The sequence below is a fragment of the Eptatretus burgeri genome, chromosome 11, assembly GCF_056783735.1.
Source record: "Eptatretus burgeri isolate ZD-2024b chromosome 11, Ebu_testis_v1, whole genome shotgun sequence".
In the NCBI taxonomy this organism is placed as follows: domain Eukaryota; kingdom Metazoa; phylum Chordata; class Myxini; order Myxiniformes; family Myxinidae; genus Eptatretus; species Eptatretus burgeri.
The window spans coordinates 100105296-100132914 of record NC_140971.1 but is presented as its reverse complement, the minus strand read 5'-3'; the positions used below and the strand labels follow the sequence as shown (position 1 = coordinate 100132914).

The following is a 27619-nucleotide window of genomic DNA, read 5'->3' as shown; positions in this document are numbered from 1 at the left end:
CGGCAACGCCTCAGAGGAACGTATGGGTCTTTGCTCTCTTAGAGTTGAAGCTCTCTTCAAGAGCCCGTCCGTCCCTCAGCGCCGCTCGGACTGTCCCGAAGCCCAATCACCTCGGACCGTTCGGTGTTGGCTGGCGACCTCTCTCCGGCTCTCCCCACGTCCCGCACACGAACGCGCACTTCTGCATGGCAGGCTTGGCTGTGCTCCCAGCTCCCGTCTCCTCGGCGAACCGAGACCTCCACTGCCTTCCACTGGACTCGAACCTTGATCTTCACAAAACTCCAAACCCAGACCGACTGACTCCAAGCTTGGATCTTTGCGCGCTGTTATATGGGATCCATGAGGCGAGGTTTGATCTCTGATCCCTCACCTCTGACCCCCCCCCCCCGCTGCGTCTGCCCGCCTCGATCTCCTGATCCGAATTTGAGGCGAAGCTCGGAGCAAGAGGACGTGGATCACCATCGCTGGTGCCAACAAAGGAGAGCGGAGGTGGGTGAAATCATCGTTCCTGCGCAACGAGGACACCCCCACGTCTGTTTGCAGCGATGCTGTTCGCTGGGAACTCGCCATGGCTGGCACAAAGATGGCGGCGTTTGCGGAGTTGAAGGTAAGGCGATGGTGTTTGTTGTTGGTTATCGGGGGAGATGTGGTTTAGGAGATGGTGGCTGTGGTTGGCATTGTGGAGAAGGGTGGTTGTGGTTGGCATTGTGGAGAAGGGTGGTTGTGGTTGGCATTATGGAGAAGGTGGTTGTTCATTGTCTGTGGGGATGTTGGCGATTGTGGAGAAGGTGGTTGTGGTCAGCGTTGTGGAGAAGGTGGTTGTGGTTGTTGAAACGCGGTTGGTCCAAAATAACGATAGCAAAAGAAAAACGGCTACCTCAAAGATCACAGCCCTGCACACGAATAATACCCTTTAAACATCGGTGGGGAAATCTATCTGAACACAGACTTATCGACATAACTGATCTAAGGACCTATATGGTGCTCTGTGAATTTCCACAACCGTAACAGTATGTATGTGTGTATGTACAGTATGTATGTATAGTGTACGTATGTGTGTATGTACAGTATGTATGTTTGTATGTACAATATGTATGTTTGCATGTATGTGTGTATGTATAGTAGGAAGTTATGTGTATGTATAGTAGGAAGTTATGTGTGTTTGTATAGTTGTCGGTCTGTATATACAGCATACATGCATGTGTATGGATGGTTTAGAGTGTCCATGTTTCGATGTGTGTGGATAGTTTAGAGTGTACATGTTTCGATGTGTATGGATCGTTTAGAGTGTACATGTTTCGATGTGTATGGATGTTTCTAGGTATGTATGTACAGTTTATGTATATGTATGTATCATGTATGATGTAGCTAAATATCACAGCTGGTGGTGTGTGTGTGTGTGTGTTCACCCAGAAGAGAATGGGAAACTCAAGCTGGAATGTAAATTGTAAAGATATACGAGTTGATCTTATCTTCATTAGCAGGCACAGCAGCCCTCCTTGTGGAGTCCCCTTCTCGGCCCATCTGCAGTGGACAAGGGACTGCATCACAGTGTTGGACATGCACTTTATGATTTTTATCACTGTTGAAAGAAATTTTATTGATCACCACATGTTCTCCACAGCATAAGATAAAATACCAGAGTTGGTGTCAAAGCCACCCAATGCTTGCCTGTTGATACATTTCTCGTTTTTAAAAGACGAGTCTAATAATTAATATTTGTTGTAATTCTCTAACAATTTTTTTTTTGGGGGGGGGCTGGAAATCACTTAAAACATGTAGAAAAATATTTTTTTAAGTGGAAATCACTTAAAACATGTGGAAAAAAGAAATCAAAATTTTGTTGAAAAAAAAAGTTGCAAAAAATTTTTTTTTGTAACAATTTTTAGGTGGGTTGGAAATCACTTAAAACATGTAGAAATGCAAAAAAAAAAATTCCTCTAACAATTTATTTTTGGGGCGGGGGGGGGGGGTTGGAAATCACTTAAAATGTGGAAATGTAAAAAAAAGAAATCGAAATTGTCAAAAAAAGTTGCAAAAATTTTTTTCTAACTTTTTTTTGGGGGGGGATTGGAAATCACTTAAAACATGTAGAAATGCAAAAAAAAATTCCTCTAACAATTTTTTTTTGGGGGGGGGACCAAGTCCAAAATCTAATGGCATGATCCTTGGACCATACCTAACCCCCCCTCCCCCCACCAAGTTTCGTCGAAATCCGTCAAGGAGTTTTTCCGTAATACAAAAAATTCAACATTTTCACGCTCATGCTCACGCCGGGGGTATCGCTATCGCTCTCTGTTCTTCGAACAGGCGAGCTAAAAATGATTTGTAATACTGGCTAGCACCCCAAGTGGAGCGATTTTCTGATGTCAATTTTGGAGTTTCAGTGATGTCCACATTTTCTCCATTATCATGAAAAAAATCAATGATTCATTGACTCCAAAAAATCAATCATGACTCGTTGGAGGGCCTGTCCACAACGAGCACTGAAGTGCTGGTCTTCTCAAACAGCTCATATGGCCATGTTCTATGATAGTTGCATTATTAGTCCCCAACCGGTTTCACCGGAGGGGACTATAAGTTTGCTGTCCGTCAGTCTGTCCATCTGTCCCAACTGTGGGGTTTTTTTTCCAACCTTTTCCCACACCCTTTAATATATTCAACTGAAACTTGGTACACGGCTTTATTATGATAAGTTGCAGAAGAAGTTTGAGTTTCAAGGAGTTTCGTCAATTTTCATCAGAGTTTTCTCCTTTTTAAACTTCTTCACACCCATTGGTTGGACAGCTGGCCTCACTCCACCCCAATATAATCATGCGCTGCCATTCCATGAAACAGCACAGATTGGTAGGCCTTCGGCCTGTGTTAGTCCATCGTCTCTGGCCCAGTGCTATTGGAATGATCCCAAGTATATAACCACAATACATAGACATATTTCAGCTGTGTGTGTGTGTGTGTGTGTGTGTGTGTGTGTGTGTGTGTGTGTGTGTGTGTGTGTGTGTGTGTGTGTGTGTGTGTGTGTGTGTGTGTGTGTGTGTGTGTGTGTGTGTGTGTGTGTGTGTGTGTGTGTGTGTGTGTGTGTGTGTGTGTGTGTGTGTGTGTGTGTGTGTGTGTGTGTGTGTGTGTGTGTGTTATTCACCAACCACAACTTTTGACCCACGAGGCTCAAACTTTCCATGAAGACTGTTCACTCCACCAGTGTGGTTTTGCACTATAAACCATACCATAGCAAGTGACCCAGATTTTACGGGTTTGACCCGTTTTGTTTCTGAAAACCTGCAGACCCTTCATAATGTGGTCAAAACCCATATTGGATGAAAGGTACGATCAATTTTAGAAACACAATGTTTCACTTCCATTCCACTCACAAGGATTGACGCACAGACCGATAGACCTGCAGGGACCTGTCGTCGATAGGCAAGGTCTCACTCTCGTATGTCTTCGATTGGCAGTGTGACGTCACGAGCTTTCTCGCACCGATGCCACATCGACATCCTGTACAGGATTTCGCATGCAGTATCCCGTCACTTCCCATCACATCGACCATGTTGCCGTCATCACAAATCAATCGATCTATGCTTTCCAATTCACTCTTCCACTTGATGATACTGTATTTATCAGTTCTTCCGAGTATTTTAAATGACAGGATTTGATTTGATTTGGATTGGTTTCATTCATACAAGGTGTCCACAAATTACCCAAATTCAAACTATAACAACAAAAAAAGCAATCAGAGATTGCACACCCTCTCCAGGACTTGTTTTGTGTGCTTTGTGTAGTTTTGTGTTCTGTTTTGCGTAGTTTTGTGTTCTGTATTTTGCGTGGTGTTTGTGCAATGGTGTATTACGTAATTAATAAGAGACACAACTAGAAATGCCACTTAAAAACTGCTGGCAGTGATTACTGGGTACCGAGACGTCCCGCTTTGACGCAACCTCGTTTTGATCGACGCCTGACCCTGATCCATGACGTTTTTAATATTATTATTCAATGTAATTTAGAATGGGATTAAAATTAATTCAATTCAAATGGAAGACCGAATAGGTACAGTCCTGCATTGGAGTAATCAGGAGCCCGAACAAGTAAAAAACAAAGATGAAGTCATCAGGAGGAACTGGGATAGGAATCACATTTCAGCTGTTACTCCTCGAGCCTCAAACCTGTTCAAATCCAGGAACAGCCAAGTCAGCCTTATTAAATAAAATAATAATGATAAAAAAAATTCTGCTGCTACACCATGTGTCCGATCAAGTTGAAATTTAACATGTGCATTCCCCATCACGACTAGATCATAATGGTGAAGTTTCACGTCGATTGATGAAGCGGTTCCACAGAAAACATTAATATTTTTCTTTAATCCATATGGCTGCCAAACCATGTGACCTAGCAATTATTCCTCAACAAACTTGTACATCAAAGGCTTAGGAAACATTTGTTTAAAGTTTCCTCTCGATCTGTCCAGCCGTTCTGGAGAAGATTTTTTTTATAGGTTTTAGGGTAAATCCAATATGGCTGCCAAACCATGTGACTTACGACGTAATATGTGTGAACCTTTTGTTTCGCATGGATAGGTGGTCATACATGTAAAGTTTCGCCTCCATCTGATCAGCCACTTCAGAGAAGAATATTTTTGAAGGTTTTTTTTTTTAAACAATATGGTTGCGGAATCATGTGACTGATGACGGTGTCAAATTTTTTTTCTGTGGATAATTTTATCCCGAGATGACCCTCAAAATTTGCATACTGGTCAGATGTAGCATTTTACATATGCAATTTTGACGTCATAATGAAGGCACCTATGATGTCACAAAAATCACTTATTCCCCATGAGGAGTACTTACTTTGTGTCAAGTTGCAACTTTTTTCCTCGGTGCGGTTTCAGAGAGACAGAGGTCCAAAGTTTTCTGTTTCTCCAACAGGGCTGTCACACCATGTGACCTATGACGTCATAATTATCAATAAAAAATTCTTCATGAATAGTCGCTCCTATGTTGAAAATGTTGTCTCGATCTGACAAGCGGTTGCGGAGCAAAACACGAAAGTTCTTTGCGGACAAGCAAACAAACGGACCCAAATACAATACCCTCTTCTTCGGTGAGGGTAATTAGATGATTACAATGAGTAAAAAAAATTTCAGTGATAAAGCAATGAATCGCTACATCACAGCAGGATAGCAAAGAGGTACCCATGCTCGCTCTAAGCTGTCTAGCCTGGGTTTGAATCCCGACCCAGCTATAAATTGTCATACCGGTGTTTCACAGGCAAGGTGCTTCATCAATGTTTGTGCCATCCCTCAGATGGTCGTTAAACTGGGTGTCCCTCCTGGATGACAGCATTACTTTGTGGATTTACTAAACATTCCATGGTGACCTTTGTGAAGAGTCGGCGAGTCATCGCCGGTACCATAAACAAATTACACATTCCGATCACATTTAGCCGAACATCAGGGCCGGCAAGGCGGTTCGTGAAAGACTTGAACCAAAAACAACTTCTCCTGTCGCAGTCAACGTGTGGCCCTAAATGGAGTTCTTTCATCCCCTCTTCGTGTGCAGGCTGGAGTTCCTCAAGGTAGCGTTCTGGGCCCTGTTCTTTTTCTGGTTTTCATCAATGATCTCTCGGACTCTCTGGAAAATACTCTATTTCTCTTTGCCGATGACTCAACCCTCTGCCGTACCATCTGTCATCCCTCAGCCCGGCAAGCAGCAGCTTCTTCGCTCACTGCAGATCTGGATAAAATCACAAACTGGTCCAACACGTGGAACATGTCTTTCAATCCAGACAAATCTCACACTCTCACTATGTCTCTTCGAAAGGACCGTTTACAAAACCCCCCCATCCACTTTCTCAACAATCCTCTGGAAGAAGTCTTTTCTTTCAAGCTTCTGGGTCTCACTATCTGCCATGACCTTTCCTGGGAAAGTCACATTTCCAACCTTGCCTCAAAAGCCAGTCGCCGACTGGGAATCCTCCGTCGTGCAAAGTCCTTCCTCGGCCCTCTTGAGCTCCTGACCACTTACAAAGCTTTTGTCCGTAGCCTGATGGAGTACTGCTCTCCCCTCTGGGCTGGTGCTCCTGCCTCCCACCTTTCTCGACTTCACGCTGTCGAAACCAGGGCTTTTAAGATCATTGGCATCTCCCGCAATGAAGCTGAGTCTTTGGGCCTCTCACTCAATCACCGCAGGTTGGTCGGTGGTCTTTCTGTCTTCTACCGACTCCTCTCCAGCCTTGCCCCCCTGCTCTCTCTGCGATTTGTCCCAACCACATTTCCACAGGGCGCTCAAGGTCCGCCAACAACCCCCTTCTGGTAAAACTACCAAAATCACGAATCACTGCTCATCTTCACTCTTTCATTCCTCTTTTTTCCCGCCTTTGGAATAAACTTCCTCACTCTATTCTTTCCCATTCTTCCCTTCAGGCTTTCAAAACAGCTGTTCACCACCACCTCTTATCTTCCCCATCCAAATCCTCGATCTTTTCTACCCCGATAATCCACCGAAGCACACTTTCTTCAATTCTCCTGCTTTCCTTCCTGAAAGTCCCTTTAATGTCCATCTTCCCCTCGCCATGTTCCCCGTCCCATCCCCATCCCTCTCCCTTCCACAGTTCACCTGTGTCTGTTCCCCAATGTTTTGTCCCTTCCACTCCCGCCCCTCTTGTCTCATGCCTCCTTGCTGTGAGTTGTGTGTTAGCTCTCATACGAGCCTCGACCAAGGTATACAAAAAAAAAAAAAAAAAAAAAAAAAAAAACTTTCCCTGGCTGACCCCACAAGAAGGTGGGAATAATTAGGGCTGTTTTAAGGAAGTATTATTGTTACTCGCAGAGTACCTGCCCGATGGGTGATCTTGTTCCAAGCGTGCAACACGTTCTTCCAACATATATCTTTATTTGAGCAGTGTATTGGCAACTAACAGCTGCCTCAATGGCCTCTGAAAATAAAAAACAAAAAACTCGGGTTTCATGCGTGAAGCAAAATATACCTACTGCTTAAAATTTAAACAGCTCACTGCACTGGAAATGTGGGGATAGGAATACAGGACTGTAAAGGGTGAGGACTTGTTGTACCCTCTCCCACTTGGAGGTGGCAATGCAGGTCAGGACAGTTATGGCAGCATGCGCCAGAGTAGCATGTCGTCACATCAACTTTCTGCTGGTCCTACAGGGGCTTCCGTCTGGCCAGCCCCCAGGAAGATGCCGATCAACCTGCTACAACTAGGAGGCACATGGTTGGCCCGATGGCCGCTTCCACTCACGAGGGTCCCTCGCTGAGAGACTCTGGTGAGCAGGATCAGCGTCAGGAAAACGAGCCACATGTCCATACAGCCACAGCTGATGCTCACGGACAATGCAGGTAACAAATCTCATCTCAGTCTCTCAGCAAATGCTTGTTGAACACATAGTCTGACCAGCGATAGCCAAGGATTCTCCGAAGAGACCTGGTACCGAAGGAGTTAAGTGTCCGTCTCAGATTCCTGGTTGGAGTCCAAGTCTCACATCCATAGAGCAAGACTGGAAGGACCAAGGACGTAAAGACTCAGACTTCTGTCCTCCTGCACGGGTACCGAGAGCACCACACCCGATGATTCAGTGAATCATGATTCGCCAGGCCCGACCCAAACATCTATCGACCTCTGGCTCACAACATGCGGAGATGTGATTATCACTGCCAAGGTAAGTGAATCTCTCCATGACCTCAACATCCTCACCACAAACAAGTACAGACAAGATAGCAGCATCCAAGATGTCACTGGAAGCCTGGATCTTAGTTTTGACTCAGGAAACCTGTAATCCTAGCAACTCGGACTCCTCATTCAGTGTGTCGAGGGCCCCCACAAAGATATCCAGTGTCTCCCTAAAGATGACTGCATCGTCTGTGAAATCAAGGTCAGAGATCTTGACCCTCTGCAAATCAACTTGATCTCTCTGACAAATGATGCACCGTCTCCCAAACGATGAACTGCAACTTGATCTCTCCGACATCCTCCCCAGAATCCATTCCATACAAGCGCTGAAAAGTGTGGGGTACACACCCCTGACAAACCCCAGTAACAACTAGAAATAAGTTGGAGATGGTATCACCATACTTCACAGCACTCTTAGCACCAGAGTATAGTTCAGACATCAGATTGATCAGTTTCGGTGGCACCCCATGAAGACCAAGAATCCTCCACAAGGCATCGCGATTCACTGAATTAAACGCTTTATAGAGATCAACATAAGCTGCAAGCAGCCCCTGCCGAAACTCTCTGCTGCGTTCGGTGAGGACCCGAAGAGCAACGATACGGTCAATCGTTGACCTCTTTGGTATAAAGCCTGACTGCTCTGGATGAAGTGCTCAAGCAGATTGTGGCGAATCCTATCAATAATTATCCGAGCAAAGACCTTGTCCGGCACCGAGAGCAGCGTCACACCTCAGTTGCTGTTACAGTCCTGGGGTGATCACCCTTCCCTTTCCAAAGAGGGACAACATGGCCCCCTTGGAGTCAGTTGTGATGATGCACGTGCTCCAAACAGCACATAACTCCACGCAATGACATGAGTACAGCATTACAGCAGCCTTGAGACGTTAAGCCTGGATGTCACAGATCCCAGGAGCTTTATCCCCTTTCAATTGGTTCACCGCAGCCTGTGATTCCATAAATGAAGGCAGTTCACAGTTGATTGGGCGGGTTTTAGGGTAATTGAGATGACTGCATCTGAGATGAGGATTAACGGGGAGCAATAGGGATAGTAACACCCCTGGATCCAACTCAACAGCTGGTAGATCAGCCTGGTACAGCCACTCAAAGTAACAGGCCCAGCGGGCCTTCACTTCGGACTCCTCTGTCAAGTGCCCTCCACCGTCCACTCTCACTGCATTACACCGAGGGACAGGCTTGGAGGAACGTAATGCACAAATTCCTCTGAAAGCATAACGAGAATCACTCGTCCACAGGTGATGCTCTACCTCTTCACTGATTCCTCACACATAGGCCTCCTTATCTGCCCTCAGTGATCGTACAGTTTTACACCTCAACTCCTTGAACAGCTCAGCTTTGCCATCAAGCCTGTCCCTGTGACTCTGGTCAATGGTATCCAATGTCCCTTGGGAGACAAAGTTCTTCTTCGCCTGACAGTGAGTTCCAAGACATCCCCTGCAACATCAAGGATGGTAGACTTGAAGTCACTCCACAACTCTTCAGGATTCACCAAAACACCCAGACCCCCCCCCCCATGTCCCCATTCAGCCTATTTGCAAACTCCTCAGCTACCCTCTCATCCTTGAGCTTGCAAACATTTAGCTTAGGCTGGGAGAGTACCATTCTCCAAGATTTTAGCTGCAACTTCAAAGATTCTACAACAAGCCTGTGGTCAGTATTGAGTAACTGAGCACTCCGGTCGATTTTGAGAAACTGAGCCCTCCCGTAGACTGTGCAATTCTCAATCATCCTCCAGTGACCTTCAACGAACACATGGTCAATCTCCTTTGCCACACCACCAGTGTTGGAATGCCAAGTCCAGCGATAAGCTTGTGGGCACTGAAACCATGAACCAGCCACCCGAAGTCCATGACTTCCTGCAAAGTCAAGAAAGTTAGTGCTATTCTGGTTCACAGTTCCTGACCCATGGTGACCAACACATGTCTCATAACCATCCCCATCAGTTCCAGTTGATGCATTGAAATCCCCCAAGACTAGAAGAGTATCTCACCTGGGGCACTGATCAACCACAGACTCCAACGCGGCATATGCTTCCTTCATACTGAGATCACTCGCCTCAGTTGGAGCAGATACGGAGAGCAGGGAAATGACACCGAGAGAGTGACGAATCCTCAGTCTCATAATACACTCATTGACCGGTGTTACCTCAATTATCCTGGAGGCGTCGCTGCACTATAAACATTTACATAGAGAATTTGCGACCCCCCACTCCATCTCCACCAAGACCACAAGCAAACATAAAAACACCGCTATACATTAATTGGGGTCATGCTGATCCGACGTAGCAAGTCTGGTTGTAATCGGCCCAGAACTGTATGAGGAGAAGCGTGACACAAACACCTGTCCGTGAATTATAGGAAGGACACACCCGTTGACCAGATTATCCAAGAGGTTGCATTTGCATTTTTCATGGTTGCATGGTTGCATTTTTCCACCAAAAACACAGAAGTTGGAGCAACTAACAGATTGATTTTTGGAATGAGTATAAATTTGTGATTTTGAAACCACCCTTAAAAAACTTTTTGGCTCAAAACAAAAGTGCCAGAACTCTTGGACATAAGCCTAAACACAGAGTGTTGTGAAGTTTTCAAACACATCTGTCGATGTTGGATAAGAGCCGTGATACTCACCAAGATATCTTTTATCAAAATACCCCCCATTTTTTGTACATGTTGAGAAAGTTCATCGAACGTATAACTATCATGAAGAAGTAAGAAGATTATAAAAGTAGTATTTTGGATGTAGCTGTGTTTGAGCAAACTTGGTTCATCTACTTCTGATGCATGACACACTCACTGCCTTGATTCATCATTTTCCATTGTTTGGAGGTTCAGTGCAAAGTATTACAATTATCTAACCATGAATGGAACGCGATCCAAAACCTCATTTTCATGTTTACACCAAGCCGAGCGTTGACTGCGTATGTGAACGATATGTACTTTTCTTGATAAATATTTTGATTCTTAAAGGTGAACCAAAAGTGGACGAGGGACAAAGACCTGAAGATACATCATTTATTTCAGCTTTTACATTTCAGAAGTTTTCATCACCGCCTCCATATTTTCCTGTCCAATGACAATGATACCTAACTTTCCAGTTGACCTTCGTAAACACATTTCCATAAAGCTTCAGACTCATCTTTTTAAGTCCTTGTTGGTCATGATTATTTTGGTTACCCCTTTTTTTGTGTAGAGTCAAGGCTCGTGGAAGAGCTGGAACACTGAATGGATCAGGACATAACATAACAAAAGGAACAGTAAAGAGAGAGGGTGGGGGTTGGATGGGAGGAACACCAACAGTGTCATTGAGTGAAAAGATAGAGGGGACAAATACTCTTCCTGATATTCAAACACTCTTCAAATTTCAAGTCAATAGGATGAAGATTGAGGATTTTAGAAATCTCACCGAAGTTGTTGACCTTTGGCCTGTGTTGACCCTTTGACTTCAAAAACAATAGGCTTCTTGCTAATTACGAACTCCACCATGTGGTGAAGTTTACTGAAGATCAGTTTAAAACTGTGACCTGAAAGCGATAAACACACAAACAAGAAGAACACGTCGTGCTGAGCACGATGCTTGCAAAAATCCACGACACAAATTTGACCTCAAAAATAATTGGTGGTTGAATTAAATGACCAAATATGCAACTCTTCTTCAAATTTCAAGTCAATCAGATTTTAATTAACAATTTTAGAAATTCAGCCAATGTTGACCTTTTGGCCGATGTTGACCTCAAAAATAATTGGTGGTTGAATTCGCCAACCTGATGTGCAAATCCTCTTCAAATTTCAAGTCAAGTTTGAACAACATCTTTATATATACAATGTCAAGGCTCGTATAAGAGCTAACACAGAGAACATATAACAAGGGGAGCAGGAGACAATCGCGCGGGAAAGAGAAGCAGAAAACAGTGGGGAATAGAGACATGAGATCTGTAAAAGGGATGGGGAGGGGTACATGGTGAAACAAGATGGACATTACAGGGACTTTCAGGAAGGAAAGCAGGGAATTTGAAGGAGGTGGGTTTGGGGTGGATTAAAGGGGGTAGAAACGATCGAGGGTTTGGATAAGACATGGCGGTGAACAGCTGTTTTGAAGGCCTGGAGGGAAGAATGGGATTGAAGAGAGTGTGGGAGTTTGTTCCAAAGGCGGGAAAAAAGAGGAATGAAAGAATGAAGGTGAGCAGTGATTCGTGATTTTGGTAGTTTTACTAGAAGGGGGTTGCTGGTGGACCTTGAGCGCCCTGTGGGAATATGGAGAGGACAGACAGAGTAGGGGAGGGCGAGGCCTGAGAGGAGAGGAGAGAAGACAGAAAGACCACCGACCTGCCTGCGGTGAGAGAGTGAGAGGTCCAAAGACTCGGCCTCATCATAGGAGATACCAATGATCATAAATGCTTTGGTTTCCACAGTGTGAAGACGAGAAAGGTGGGAGGCAGGAGCACCAGCCCAGAGGGGAGAGCAGTACTCCATCAGGCTGCGGACGAAAGCTTTGTAAGTCGTCAGGAGCTCAGGCGAGCCGAGGAAGGACTGCACGATGGAGGATTCCCAGTCGGCGACTGGCTTTGGAGGTGAGGTTTGAAATGTGGCTTTCCCAGGAAAGGTTATGGCAGATAGTGAGACCCAGAAGCTTGAAAGAAAGGACTTCTTCCATCGCATTGTTGAGAGAGTGGATGGGGGGGTGGGGGGGTTCCAAACGGTCCTTTCGGAGAGACATAGTGAGAGTGTGAGATTTGTCCGGATTGAAAGACATGTTCCACGTGTTGGACCAGTTTGTGATTTTATCCAGATCTGCAATGAGCGAAGAAGCTGCTGCTTGCCGGTCTGAGAGATGGCAGAGGGTGGTGGAATCATCAGCAAAGTGATAAAGAGGATTTTCCAGAGAGTCGGAGAGATCATTGATGAAAACCAGAAAAAGAACAGGGCCCAGAACGCTGCCTTGAGGAACTCCAGCCTGGACAGGAAGGGGGGATGAGAGGAGAGAACTCAATTTAGGGCCACATGGTGACTGTGACAGGAGAGGAAGTCTGCGAGTCATGAGTGGAGATGGCCTTGGATACCATAGGAAGAGAGTTCGGAGAGCAGGGCAGGGTGCCAGACCATGTCAAAAACAAGCAATATGTCTAAGGCTCTCCTGAGGGTAGATACACTTGTTCCGGGCTTTGTGGAAGGAACTGAGATTAACCTCAGTTGGGTTTGCTTTCCATAAGGCAAATGCAAGTTGTTTCAGAACAACTGCCTCACCACAAGCTTCAATGAACCAAGGGCAGGAGGAAGGTTTCACAACTGAAGACGAGAGAGGATAAACCTGTGATGAGGGAGAGCAAGTCTCTTTGAAAGAATTCTCAGGAATAGTTGATGTTGGAGAAAGTAGCGAGAGGAGACCAGTCTAGAAGTTTGATGGCTGTTTGGAGACCCTGCCAGTCGGCTTGATTGAAATGCCAGACTGGACTGCAGTGAGGTGGTTCTCTGATCGCAGCCAGAGAGATGTCCACTTTGACAAGCACGTGGTCAGCAGAACCGATTGGATCGGAGGAAGAGCAGCAGATATTTTCAGGGAAATTTGTCAAAAATATAAAATAAAAAAGAACATGTATTCATTCCCCTATTGCTGCTTTCCCTTCCGTTCCCCTCATGTTGTCCTCCTCCCAAACCCCCTCCACCACTGTACAACTCTCCGGAGCTTGTGCAGAGGAAGCGGTGTCAAAGAATGTGTGAATGAGACAAATGAAAGCTGTTTTGTGTTTTTTTTTAGCTGTTGGAACTACTGTTCTGATCAATTTCACAATTCATCTTGGGTTAAGAAATTCTATAGCTCATCATATGAGCGGTAATTAAATAAAGGTACGAACACCGGCACGCTCATTGTCAGGTCAGGCCAGATTAGATCTGTGACTTGCTGCAGGTACCATGTAAACCTGTACTAACCTGTTTCATGGTCGCGTTGTCTGCGACTAAACCATCTCCCCCACCAGGTTTCCTGATGAGAAGGGTGTACGATATGTGTGGAAAATAAAATAAGAATTAATACTTACAATGCCAGAGAGATGTCGTAAATAATGCTGCAACCATGAGAGATGTGGTCGCCCCACCGGCCTCCTCCACTCATGAGGCTCCCTCGCTGAGAAAATCTGGTGAGCAGGATCAGCGTCAGGAAAATGAGCCACATGTCCATAGAGTCGCAGCTGACACTCACAGGCCATGGAGTTAACAAATCTCATTTGAGTCTCTCTCAGCAACCGTTTGTTGGACACAAAGTCCGACCAGCGATAGCCAATTATTCTCCGAAGAGACCTGGTACCAAAGGAATTAAGTCTTTGTCTCCGTCCCTGGTCAGAGTCCAAGTCTCACATCTGTAAAGCAACACTGGAAGCACCAAGGACATGAAGACGCAAAACGTTCATCCTCCCGCACAGGCACCGACAGTGCCACACCCTTTGATCCAATGAATCCATGACTCCCCAAGCCCGACCCAGACATTTATTGACTTCTGGCTCACAGCCAGCAGAGACATGAATATTACTGCCAAGGTAAGTGAATCTCTCCGTGACCTCAATTTCCTCACCACAAACGGGTACAGACAAGACGGCAGCATCTAAGATGTCATTGAAACCCTCGATTTTAGTTTTGACCCAGGAAATCCGTAATCCCAGCGGCTCTGACTTCTCAATCAGCACCTTGAGGGCCCCCAAAAGGATATCCAAAATCTCCGTAAAGACGACTGCACCATCTGTGAAATCAAGGTCAGAGATCTTGACATTCCCAAAGGATGCACTGCAGCTTGATCTCTCCAACATCCTCCCCAGAATTTGGTCTAAAGAAGTGCTGAAAAGTGTGGGGGCCAGTACACACCCCTCACAAACTCCAGTAACAACCGGAAATATGTCGGAGATGGTGTTACCAAATCCCACAGTACTCTCAGTACCAGAGTAGAGCTCAGACATCAGATTGATCAGTTTTGGTGAAACCCCACGAAGACCAAGAATCCTCCAGAGGGCATCCCGATTTACTGAATCGAAAGCTTTGTAGAGATCACCATAGGCTGCAAGCATCCTGTGCGGAAACTCTCGTTTGTGTTCTGTGAGGACCTGAAGAGCAAGGATACAGTCAATCGTTGACCTCTTTGGTGAAAGGCCTGATTACTCTGGGCACAGGTTCTCAAGGAGATGGTGGCGAACCCTATCAAGAATTATCCAAGCAGAGACCTTTCCTGGCACTGAGAGCAGCATCACCCCTCAGTGGTTGTTGCAGTCCTGGCGATCATCCTTCCATTTCCAGAGAGGGACAACAAGGCCCCTCTTTCAGTGAGTTGGGATGATGCCTGTGTTCCAGGCAGAGCACAGAACTGCATGCAACGATACGAGTACAGCATTTCCACCAGCCTTGAGAAGTTCAGCATGGATGCCCTAGATCCCAGGAGCTTTACCCCATTTAAACCGGTTCACCGGTTCATGGCAGCCTGTGTTTCCACAAACAAAGATGGATCACAGCTGATTGGATGGTCAGCAATAGGGATAGTAACACTCCTGACATCCAACTCGACAGCTGGTGGATCATCCTGGTACAGCTGCTCAACGTAACTGGCCCAGCGGGCCTTCACTTTGGACTCCTCTGTCAAGAGCCCTCCATGCTCCGCTTCTAATAAGATTAGAAAGACCGGTGTCTGTCCCATGTTCCTATGTGAATGAATATGATTAGATAGATAAGATTCATAGAGATTCCGAACTGGTGATTTACCTTTATATCTGTTTCCTCACTTTGGTCGTGTGTCTGTGTCCCTTTCTGCCGCTCTCTCACTCTCTCTGTTTTGTAACATACCTTTTGGTTATAAAAACCTGTGGATGGTCATTTGAGGTCTGGACTTCGCCATTAAGCGTGGGTGAATTGGCTTTAAAATGTGGTAACGGGCCGATTGGGAACCACAAATGTAATGCGCCTTTAAAAGTCTTGTAGACCTGCCACATGTCACAGGTAAAAATGGAATGACTTTCTTGATGTCTCAGCCCGCAGGCACAAACTATCTTGATAATATTCTGAACTTCTCTAAGGTTGATGAAGTACTCAGTAGTACCGGATGTTGCTCTATCTCAGGTTCACTCAACAGTCAACACTGTATGGTCCTCGAATGTGGTATTTAGTGAACTTACTCTTTCTCTTACGATCATGGAGCTCTTTGCCCCACAAAATTATATTTGCTGACAATCAGAATTATTTCCTATTTTCTGTACAAAACCTTTACTTATAGTTAACGTAATGATGATTTAACCCTTTACATCTGTCATCGGTGTAAAAAGCAAACGTTTAATCAAACCACAGTGTACTCAAATGAAAGACTGAGTTGTTGTATTAACAAATCGTTTCAAGCACTATATATATATATATATATATATATATATATATATATATATATATATATATATATATATATATATATATATATATATATATATATATATATATATATATATATATATTTGGTACTGAAGCATAAATGTTACATTTTAACTTCAATGCTTTGGATAAAATGAGGAATAACATTCAAATCAGAGGAGTGAGCTGCACTTTTCCATCAGCAAAGCATTTGTGTAAGATGGAAAAACTTGTGGGAGAGAACATTTTAATAATAAATGAATTAAGTGTTTGATGTCCAAACCAACAAATCCCCTTTGATCACCACTCAAGGCAGTAAGTAAAGATTTGGATTGTGAATCAAGTTTTAAAAACTAAAGTGGAGCTGTGTCCCAGCTGCGGATTTCCAGGAACCGAGTATTTTTATGAATGGGAATCTGGTTCTCACATGAACTACACAAGGATCCTCAATGTTTTCACGGAACAACCTCGATGCAGTTCATATCAAACTACAGCGTACGTAGAACACCGTACCCCGTGCAATCTTGTGAAAAAGATATAATAATAATTATAATAATAATATAACGAGAGGAAAAATACATCGCAACAAAAACATGGACAGGCTCCATGAGCGCTTGTGATGACATAAAATGCCAGAATATTTTGTCCAAGTACTGCTAAACGGAAAGCTTATGAAAGTGTCAAAAGGCGATTTGTGGTCTACATTGTTGAACCACATCATTCAATTGATGATAAAATGGAGATTTTAAAAGGTTGCAGAAAAAAAACAATTCCATCACTTCACTGACATTGATGCAGCATCTCTTATACATCACCCGCTCGAGCATATAATGTCACAGTTCTTCATGCATGTTGTTTGTGTCCTTGATGACGTCATTAAAAACAGTGACTTTGCTGTTTGGAATGATTATCAATTTTGTTTAAGTACAAGACAGGAAGGTATCATGATCATCTCACTCTGCCCTGTCCATAGTGTGAATATATTGTGGTATTACTCGGTGATATTTCCCAAAGTGTGAATATATTGTGGTTTTACTCGGTGATATTTCCCAAAGTGTGAATATATTGTGGTTTTACTCAGTGATATTTCCCAAAGTGTGAATATATTGTTGTTTTACTCGGTGATATTTCCCAAAGTGTGAATATATTGTGGTTTTACTCGGTGATATTTCCCAAAGTGTGAATATATTGTGGTATTACTTGGTGATATTTCCCAAAGTGTGAATATATTGTGTTTTTACTCGGTGATATTTCCCGTAGTGTGAATATCTTGTGGTTTTACTCGGTGATATTTCCCATTGTGTGAATATATTGTTTTTACTCAGTGATATTTCCCGTAGTGTGAATATATTGTGTTTTTACTCGGTGATATTTCCCGTAGTGTGAATATCTTGTGGTTTTACTCGGTGATATTTCCCATTGTGTGAATATATTGTGTTTTTACTCAGTGATATTTCCCGTAGTGTGAATATATTGTGTTTTTACTCGGTGATATTTCCCGTAGTGTGAATATATTGTGTTTTTACTCGGTGATATTTCCCAAAGTGTGAATATATTGTGTTTTTACTCGGTGATATTTCCCATAGTGTGAATATCTTGTGGTTTTACTCGGTGATATTTCCCATTGTGTGAATATATTGTTTTTACTCGGTGATATTTCCCGTAGTGTGAATATATTGTGTTTTCACTCGGTGATATTTCCCAAAGTGTGAATATATTGTGTTTTTACTCGGTGATATTTCCCATAGTGTGAATATCTTGTGGTTTTACTCGGTGATATTTCCCATTGTGTGAATATATTGTTTTTACTCGGTGATATTTCCCTTTGTGTGAATATATTGTGTTTTTACTCGGTGATATTTCCCTTTGTGTGAATATATTGTGTTTTTACTCGGTGATATTTCCCTTTGTGTGAATATATTGTTTTTACTCGGTGATATTTCCCAAAGTGTGAATATAGTGTTTTTACTCGGTGATATTTCCCAAAGTGTGAATATATTGTGTTTTTACTCGGTGATATTTCCCATAGTGTGAATATCTTGTGGTATTACTCGGTGATATTTCCCATTGTGTGAATATATTGTTTTTACTCGGTGATATTTCCCTTTGTGTGAATATATTGTGTTTTTACTCAGTGATATTTCCCGTAGCGTGAATATATTGTGTTTTTACTCGGTGATATTTCCCAAAGTGTGAATATATTGTGGTTTTACTCGGTGATATTTCCCGTAGTGTGAATATATTGTGGTATTACTCGGTGATATTTCCCAAAGTGTGAATATATTGTTGTTTTACTCAGTGATATTTCCCAATGTGTGAATATATTGTTGTTTTACTCGGTGATATTTCCCGTAGTGTGAATATATTGTTGTTTTACTCTGTGATATTTCCCAAAGTGTGAATATCTTGTGGTATTACTCGGTGATATTTCCCAAAGTGTGAATATATTGTTGTTTTACTCAGTGATATTTCCCATTGTGTGAATATATTGTGGTATTACTCGGTGATATTTCCCGTAGGGTGAATATATTGTGGTTTTACTCGGTGGTATATATTTCCTGTGATGGGGAACCTTGGTTGAAGAGGGTTACCGTTCATAGTATATTGCTGGTGTAAAAGTACGACCTTCATCAAGTGGGATTTGCTGCTTTTTACTGTATGTTCAGTACACTTGTTTTCCTGGCTAAGACTCTGAGATAAAGATCTGTTTTCCCTTAAAATTTTCTTGGACAGATGTTTGGACAATGTGTTGGCTGTCTGGTGTTCATTTTAAAATATGTATTTACTTTTCAAAACATAATCTTCTTTGCTTCGATACTTTCCACACCTTTAATATCCATCTTAAACAACAAAAGAAGACCTTTTGAAACATTCCACGTCAAAGCATGGGGTAGTAAAACATTGGAGCGATTTCAGTAGTGTTATTGTGCCAGTGGGAAGTTCACCAAAATCTATGGAATGGACAATATTCACATTTCATTTATGATAATAATGAACGGTCAGTTACCGAAAATATACTTTCACAGATTGTTGTGAATTATGTTAATTTCACAACATTCTATGTTCATTGTTATTTGAATTTTAAACTTGGAAACGTAGTTCCATTACCTAAAATAATAACATCAACTTGTAAGCAATTAAATGGTTCCCGTTCCTCTCAGGTCGGAGAACGACATTAATTATCATCACTTTGCCTGACCATAAACCATTAATGACTCCAGATTGGGTTTCTTAAAGCGAGAGATCATGTTATCGCACCCGGTACTCTGCAGCAAGGGGTGCGTGGGACTCGGTGCCAGCGCTTTCACCACTCATAGCTTGGAGTCGCACAGTATCTCGTATCATAGAAAGACACATGTGTATATATATATATATATATATATATATATATATATATACATATATATATATATATATATACACACATATATATATACATATATACACACACCTGGTGTTGGCGCAGTGGTTAGGGCAGCGGCTTGGGACATAAAAGGTCCTGACTTCAAGCCCCGTTGGGCCACTGAATTAATATACACCAGGGGGTTGACTCAGCCCGTCATCCTTCCGAGGTCGGCGAAATGAGTACCAGTGTACTGGGCCCGGTATATGCCCCGGTTAGAAAAGGTGTACCATATCCCTGTATGATGCGATCAGGGTTGCGTCAGGAAGGGCATTCGGCATAAAAAACCTATGCCAAATCATTATGCGGACAACAAAACGGATTTCCATACCGGATTGGTCGGGGCCCAGGTTACCAACGACCGCCACCGGATCCATTGGTCAGCAGGGTGCCGGTGGAGATTGTGCTACTGCTGGGCAAAGGAGGAGAAGGAGACGGGGAATGCGGGTCCAGAGACAGTGGGAGAGGGGGAAGAGTAGAAGTGTGGAGGTGAGAGTTGGAACTCTGAATGTTGGGACTATGACTGGCAAAGGGTGTGAGTTGGCTGATATGATGGAGAGAAGAAAGGTGGACATACTGTGTGTACAAGAAACCAAGTGGATGGGGAGTAAGGCTAGGAGCATTGGAGGTGGTTTCAAACTGTTCTACCATGGTGTGGATGGAGGAGAAATGGTGTCAGGGTAATCCTGAAGGAGGATTATGTCAAGAGGGTATTGAAGGTGAGGAGAGTGTCGGACCGAGTGATGACTGTGAAGTTGGAAATTGAAGGGGTGATGATGAATGTCATCAGTGCATATGCCCTGCATATGGGGTGTGAGATGGAGTATAAAGAAGATTTCTGGAGTGAGTCAAATGAAGTGGTGGAGAGTGTATCCAAGGATGAAAGAGTGTTGATTGGAGCAGACTACAATGGGAAGGGAATAAAGAGGATGAGGAGGTGATGGGTAGGTATGGTATCAATAAGAGGAATGTGGAAGCGCAAATGGTAGTAGATTTTGCAAAAAGAATGGAAATGGCAGTGGTAAATACGTATTTCAAGAAGAAGGAGGAACACAGGGTGACGTACAAGAGTGGAGGAAAGTGCACACAGGTGGATTACATCTAAAGCAGGAGATGCAACCTGAAAGAGATTAGAGACTGTAAGGTGGTAGCAAGGGAGAGTGTAGCTCGACAGCATCGATTGGTGGTCTGTAGGATGATTTTGGAGGTGAGGTTGAGGAAGAGAGTGAGGGCTGAACCAAGGACCAGATGGTGGAAGCTGAAGGAGGAAGACTGTTGCGTGGAATTTAGGGAGGAGGTGAGACAGGCGTTGGATGGTGGTAAAGAGGGGTGGGATGATTGGGCAACTACAGCAGAAGTAGTGAGGAGATAGCTAGGAAGGTACTTGGTGTGACATCTGGAGAGTGGAAGGAAGATAAGGAGACTTGGTGGTGGAACGAGGAAGTAGAGGAAAGTATAAGGAAGAAGGGGTTGGCGAAAAAGAAGTGGGATAGTCAGAGAGATGAAGAAAGTCGGCAGGAGCACAAGGTAAAGAGAGAGGTGGCAAAGGCCAAGGAAAAGGCATATGATGAGCTGTATGAGAAGTTGGATACAAAAGAAGGGGAAAAGGATTTGTACTGATTGGCAAGACAGAGGGACCGAGCTGGGAAGGATGTGCTGCAGGTTCGGGTGATAAAGGACGCAAATGGGAATGTGCTGACAAGCGAGGAGAGTGTGTTGAGAAGGTGGATGGAGTACTTTGAGGAGCTGATGAATGAAGAAAATGAGAGAGAGAGAGAGAGAGAAGGTTGGAAGAGGTGGAGATAGTGAATCAGGAAGTGGGGTGGATCAGTAAGGATGAAGTGAGGACTGCTATGAAGAAGATGAAAAGTGGAAAGGCGGTTGGCCCAGATGGTATACCAGTGGAGGCATGGAAGTGTTTAGGAGAGATGGTAGTGGGTTTGTTAACCAGATTGTTTGATAAAATCTTAGAAAGTGAGAGGATGCCGGAGGAGTGGAGATTAAGTGTACTGGTTCCGATTTTCAAGAACAAGGGTGATGTGCAGAGCTGTGGAAATTACAGAGGGATAAAGTTGTAAAGTAACACCATGAAGGTGTGGGAAAGAGTAGTGGAAGCAAGATTGAGAGGAGAGGTGATGATTTGTGAGCAGCAATATGGGTTTATAGTCCAAGAGCATTAGGTCAAAATAGGCCCTAACCTGGACATTTTTGGTAACAAGCTGATTTTTTTCAGGATAGGTCCAGGAATATGTCTAGAATAACATACTAAAAGTCCTCATAAATCCTCCTTGAGCGTTTTCCGCAATCCAAGATGGCGTCCAAAATGGCCGCCTCTTCTGTTTTTCTCATAACTTTGCAAGCAGGTTTCCCCAAAACACACTTTAAATGTCTACATATATGTTTTGAAGTATGAGGAACTCATTAGAATACATCTTAAGAGATGGCCGTCATTAACAATTTTACCTCAAAATTGTTTAAATATTTATCATTAATTAATTAACTGTGATATTTCATCCTGAAAATATTCAACAAACATTTCAATTATAAATGTGGTTGCTGTGCATACAGTATTCAAATCAATTTGAATGTTAAAGTCTAGAAGTGTGCCCTTAATCGCTTATGACATTACGAGGGAAACATTGTACCATCAGTTTGATGCTAAACAGACAGGGCGACATAAATTTGCCATATGGTCCATTTTCGTCACCTAAAGCTCGGAAATTGAAAACTTGGTGCTAACCTTTTTTTACCAACAAGATGCAGTTGATGTCTACCATGAGGTGAGTTCTATTTGAAACATTCCGTTATCATTAAGGAAGTAAAACTATTATTTTTGGTACCCAGGCTAAATGCATGATCAAAATTTGTGTCTTCATGCATGTACTACACAGCACTGTGTAATATCACTTGACAGGGAATTTCTGTGGAGTAGTCTATTGTTACACCTAAAACATTGTATTGAATCATTTTATTTGTTTCATGCAGATGAAAAGAATTATAGTATGATAGAAATCAGAGAGTGTATGACACTCCTTCCTATTGGTACATGTATGCTGTATTTGTATAAAAGGTTCCTTTTTTGTGTGTGTCACAGCATATCACATATATTGTGATATGCTAGTATACATTCATTATTAATAATAGCAGACATTTTAAAGTGCCTTTTCCATTGGATACAAAGTGCTATGAGATGTCATCCCTGGTTGTCATAGGAGATAAAATATATTACCAGGCTGCGACAGTACAAGTGCAGTGCACATCTAGGGATAACAAAATAAGTTAGTCTTCAAGTCACATATTACATGGCAGTGAATTTCTGTGGAGTAGCCACTATCATCATCATTTTCCTCTCGGGTTTCCTTGCGAGATTTTCTCTGCCCAATACAATTCCTACCAGACATTCTGGCACCCCACAATGAGTTGATTCATCCGTAATTTAACTTCACAGGTATCAATATGTAAACATGCTATAGAGTACTGTGATTGTGATGTGTTATAGAAATTGCAGAATCATGTGATGGCAATCATGTGATGGCATTGGCACTTGTGTGCTTCTACATCTCTTATAATGTATTCTATTGAGTTCCTTGTACTTCAAAACATATATTTAGACATCTAAAGTGCGTTTTGGGGAAACCTACTTGCAAAGTTAAGAGAAAAACATGAAATGGCGGCCATTTTGGACGCCATCTTGGATTGCGGAAAACGCTCAAGGAGGATTCATGAGGACTTTTAGTATGTTATTTCACACACATTCCTGGACCTTTCCTGAAAAAATCAGCTTGTTACCAAAAATGTCCAGGTTAAACCCTAATGCTCTTCGACTATTATGCCAGGAAAGAGCACCACTGATGCGATGTTTGCTTTGAGAATGTTGATGGAGAAGTATAGGGAAGGCCAGAAGGAGTTACATTGTGTGTTTGTGGATTTTGAGAAAGCTTATGATCGGGTGCCAAGAGAGGAGTTGTGGTATTGTCTGAGGAAGTCGGGAGTGGTGGAGAAGTATGTGAGGATCGTGCAGGACATGTATGAGGACAGTGTGACAGCGGTGAGGTGTGCGGTAGGAATGACGGACCGGTTTAAGGTAAAAGTGGGATTGCACCAAGGATCGACTCTGAGCCCTTTCCTGTTTGCAATGGTGATGGACAGGTTGATGGATGAGATCAGACTGGAGTCTCCATGGACTACGATGTTCGCGGATGACATCATGATCTGTAGGGAGAGTAGGGAGCAGGCTGAGGCGAGCCTCAAGAGGTTGAGGTACGCACTGGAGAGAAGGGGAATGATAGTCAGTGGGAGTAAGACGGAATGCATGTGCGTAAATGAGAGGGAGGGGGGTGGTATGGTGCGGTTGCAAGGAGTTGGGGTGGGGAAGGTGGATGGGTTTAAATACTTGGGATCAACTGTACAAAGTAATGGAGAGTGTGGTAGAGAAGTGAAAAATAGAGTGCAGGCAGGATGGAGTGGGTGGAGAAGAGTTGCAGGAGTGATTTGTGACAGAAGGGTAGCTGCAAGAGTGAAGGGGAAAGTATATAAGACGGTAGTGAGACCAGCTATGTTGTGTGGTTTGGAGGCGGTGGCGCTGACAAAAAGACAGGAAGCGGAGCTGGAGGTGGCAGAGTTAAAGATGCTGCGATTCTCGTTGGAAGTGACGAGGATGGACAGGATAAGAAATGAGTATATTAGAGGGACAGCGCAGGTAGGACTGTTTGGAGACAAAGTGAGAGAGGCGAGATTGAGATGGTTTGGACATGTACACAGGAGGGAAGCGGAGTATATCGGGAGAAGGATGCAGAGGATGGAGCCACCAGGTAGGAAGAGAAGAGGAAGGCCAAAGTGGTGAGGGCGGACATACGGGTGGTTGGAGTGTCAATGGAAGATGTGGAGGATAGAGCAAAATGGAGACGGATGATCGCTGTGGCGACCCCTAACGGGAGCAGCTGAAAGAAGAAGAAGAAGAAGAAGATATATACATATGTATTATATGTATACATTTTTCAACATATATATATATATATATATATATATATATATATATATATATATATATATATATATATATATATATATATATATATATATATATATATATATATTGTTGCGGATTCGCGCCCGCTGGCGTGCGAACGGCTACGTAACTCGAATCGCGGCACGTCGCCCACCGGACGGACAATCCAGTCGTGACCCTCTCGGACTAACGCCGGGAACCAGTCACGGGTGGACCTTTCGGTCTCACCGCGATCGAGCCAATCGGCCCCCACGTGGGATAGGGTTGCTCGCCAAATTCGACCTACCTAAGTACCCACACGGAGGGTAGACCGGGCGATCGCACCTCGCCGCAGGTCGACTTCGGACACGGGCCACTTAAGCGACCCGTTCTGTACTATCGGGATAACCGAGCGATGTTATTCGTCGGCCTCGACGGTTCAATTAATTATCGGGCGTCTTAGCCCACGACCAACCCTTTACGTGAAGCAAGATGGGGATTCAATGAAAGAAATGACGAAGCGAAGCGGGAAAACAGTTCAACAATAAGCACATTTATTTCGCGATGAACGGAAAGCACACATATACAATTCCACCAAAAGCACATGTAAAAGAAGAAGACAAAAAGCAAATGCAACAATACAGATCTATCCGACTACCGGGCACTCGGCAACACTTATACAATTTTACTTCACAGACGGCGCCGACAACACATATTCCCAAAGCAAAAGAAAAGAGAACCACCCTCCAGGATGAGGGGGTAGGCGGGCCTGGGGCCGAGACCGTGTCGGGCCTACCCGTCTGATGATGAGACGCGAAGTGGCGGTGGTGCCTCAACTCCGCGGGCCTCGCGGACAGTGTCTGGTAGGGGGTGGGAAGGGGGCCCCCTTTTGTCGCACTATCACAGCGCGGGGGGAAACAGGAGGGGGTTGCTGATGCTCGGGGAAAGGAGGATTTCACAAAATCTCGGGTCCCGCGACGAGCGTCTCCACCACGACCTCGGTCGCGCCGCCGGCCTCTCCCTCCGTAGTTCCCCGAATCCGACGCGAGCACCCCCTCAACCGCCTTTGCCGCCGCCGCCTCTCCACAGCTCCGTCCTCTTCACTCCGACTCCGCGAACTCCCAACTGCGAACTGCCAACTGCGAACTCCCCTCTTCTGACGAACGCAGTCGTTTTTATAAGCCCCGTGGCTTCGCTCTTTCATCATTGACCCTCTGCCTCCGACCTTTCACCTCGCTCCCCATTGGCCCGAGGAAAAGTGGGCGTGAATGCTTTTTGATCCATGAATTTGCATATAGCGACCGCCCTCCAACGCCCTGGAGGCGGGGCCAAACCGAGCCTCGCTCACCGATTGGATGGAACAAAAGTGGGCGTGAGTCGTTTTTGATCAGTTTTTCTGCGGAAAGTCCGCGATGCTTTTGAACACGCTGCTCGGTGCGCGCTCGACACGAGTCCAGCATCGGTGCCCACGAGTGGCGTGAGATGACGGTGATGCGATGGTGGCGAGTTGTGACGGTAAAGGTCATGGCGGTTGTGGTGAAGCGGCGTTGTGGTTGTTGTTGTGATGGCTGTTGAGACGTGGTTGGTGGTGGTAATAATGGCGGCTGGTCCAAAATAAAGATAGTAAAAGAAAAACGGCTATCCTGAAGAGTCGCAGCCCTCATGAATGACATTTATTCCCTCTAGACAACGGGTTTGGGCCTAACTACACATATACTTACCGAGATATCTCACCTAAGGGACCTGAATGGTGGTTTGCGAATTTGGTCAACCACAACACTACCCCCTCCCCTTTTTACAGACTCGTCCCGAGTCGTCAAATTTTCGTGTGCCATCATGTGTAGTTTTCCCCTAGTACATTTTACCTACGGATCCCTGAGTGCGACATTCATGGTATTCGTGTCCCCAAAATAAATAACCTAAGGGCTGAGTAACTACCTAAACAAACTCACTCACACGGACGACTTAAATAAAATTGCCTGCGCTAAAACAGACATGCCGGGGGCGCACTCATATGTACAGTACATCTTAACCTTAACTTACAAATTTTACACTAAACCATGGCCCAGGATCACTGAACTCTGCAAAAAGAAAGCAGTTAGCAGGGAGCCAGGCTGCTCGCATGCAGTCTCTGACTCAACAATGCAGGTGACAGGGAACGTGGCCGGCTGCTCACACGCAGTCCAAGGCCTTCCTTTTTGAACTGAACGCAGTGAAAAACAACGGTGCATGGGCTGCACAAACGTAGTCTCCGTGCCAGCTCAAGTGGCACACGCAATGAACACAACGAATGGATGGATGAATGGTTTGAACTGAACGCCGTGAACCACAACGGTGCATGGGCTGCACAAATGCAGTCTCCGTGCCAGCTCAAGTGGCACACGCAATGAACACAACGAATGGATGGATGAATGGTTTGAACTGAACGCCGTGAACCACAACGGTGCATGGGCTGCACAAATGCAGTCTCCGTGCCAGCTCAAGTGGCACACGCAATGAACACTACGAATGGATGGATGAACACAAACACGGTGCACGGGCCACCACTGCAGGCCCGTGTTGTAGCTGCTAACAGGGCAGTTCTCGCAGCTTGCAAACTGTTGCCTTGATCCTGGCGCACATGGCAATGAACAGGGGGGGCAAAGCAAAAATTGAATGGGGGCTGGTGAGCAGGGGCAGTGGGCATGGCATGGCAAAGGCAGCAGGCAAACACAGCCCGCAGAAGAAGGCCGCTGCAGGCAAACACAGCCGGCAGATGAACTGGCCGGCACAGGCCTTGAAGAAAAACAGCCAGCAGATGAACTGGCCGGCACAGGCCTTGCAGCACAGCAGCTGCAGACGATCCAGCCGGCACAGGCCTTGCAGCACAGCAGCTGCAGATGAAGTTGGCCAGCCTTTGCCGTTCCGTGGAGGTTGGTGGAGGGAGTGCGGTGGTGCTGGCCACTTGGAAGGCGGGCTCGGACCTACCTACCTGTCTCCCTCCCACCTATCGCCTTTGCCTGTCACTGTACATACCCACTCCCTTAATTTGTCAAACCCCAATTTAGCCCCAACTTAATTTTTTTTTTTAACTCCCCACTATAAATCGTCCCCTCACCCCCTTTATCGTCTTTGTTCGGCTAACCTATCCTGTCACCTACGTTCCCTTCCCGGAGGGGAACA

At 44.5% G+C, this 27619-nt stretch overlaps 1 protein-coding gene across 3 annotated transcripts in view; it reads right to left on the bottom strand.

Annotated features, from left to right (window-relative positions):
• Nucleotides 1-600: 600 nt before the first annotated feature.
• The window catches only part of LOC147017759 (cysteine-rich secretory protein LCCL domain-containing 2-like), a 206943-nt gene continuing 179924 nt past the window's right edge, over nucleotides 601-27619 (bottom strand). The window contains exons 15-16 of one of the 3 annotated variants that reach the window (XR_015049622.1): nucleotides 11104-11221; nucleotides 10727-10918 (exon numbers count right to left, since the gene is read on the bottom strand). Coding sequence is in view for 2 of the 3 variants with exons in the window: in XM_085847645.1 (XP_085703771.1) it covers nucleotides 1215-1524 (310 nt within the window). In the remaining variant the exon portion in view is untranslated. Of the gene's footprint in view, nucleotides 1525-10726; nucleotides 10919-11066; nucleotides 11222-27619 lie in introns of those variants that run through there. The other 2 variants (XM_085847645.1, XM_085847647.1) reach the window with 2 other exon arrangements.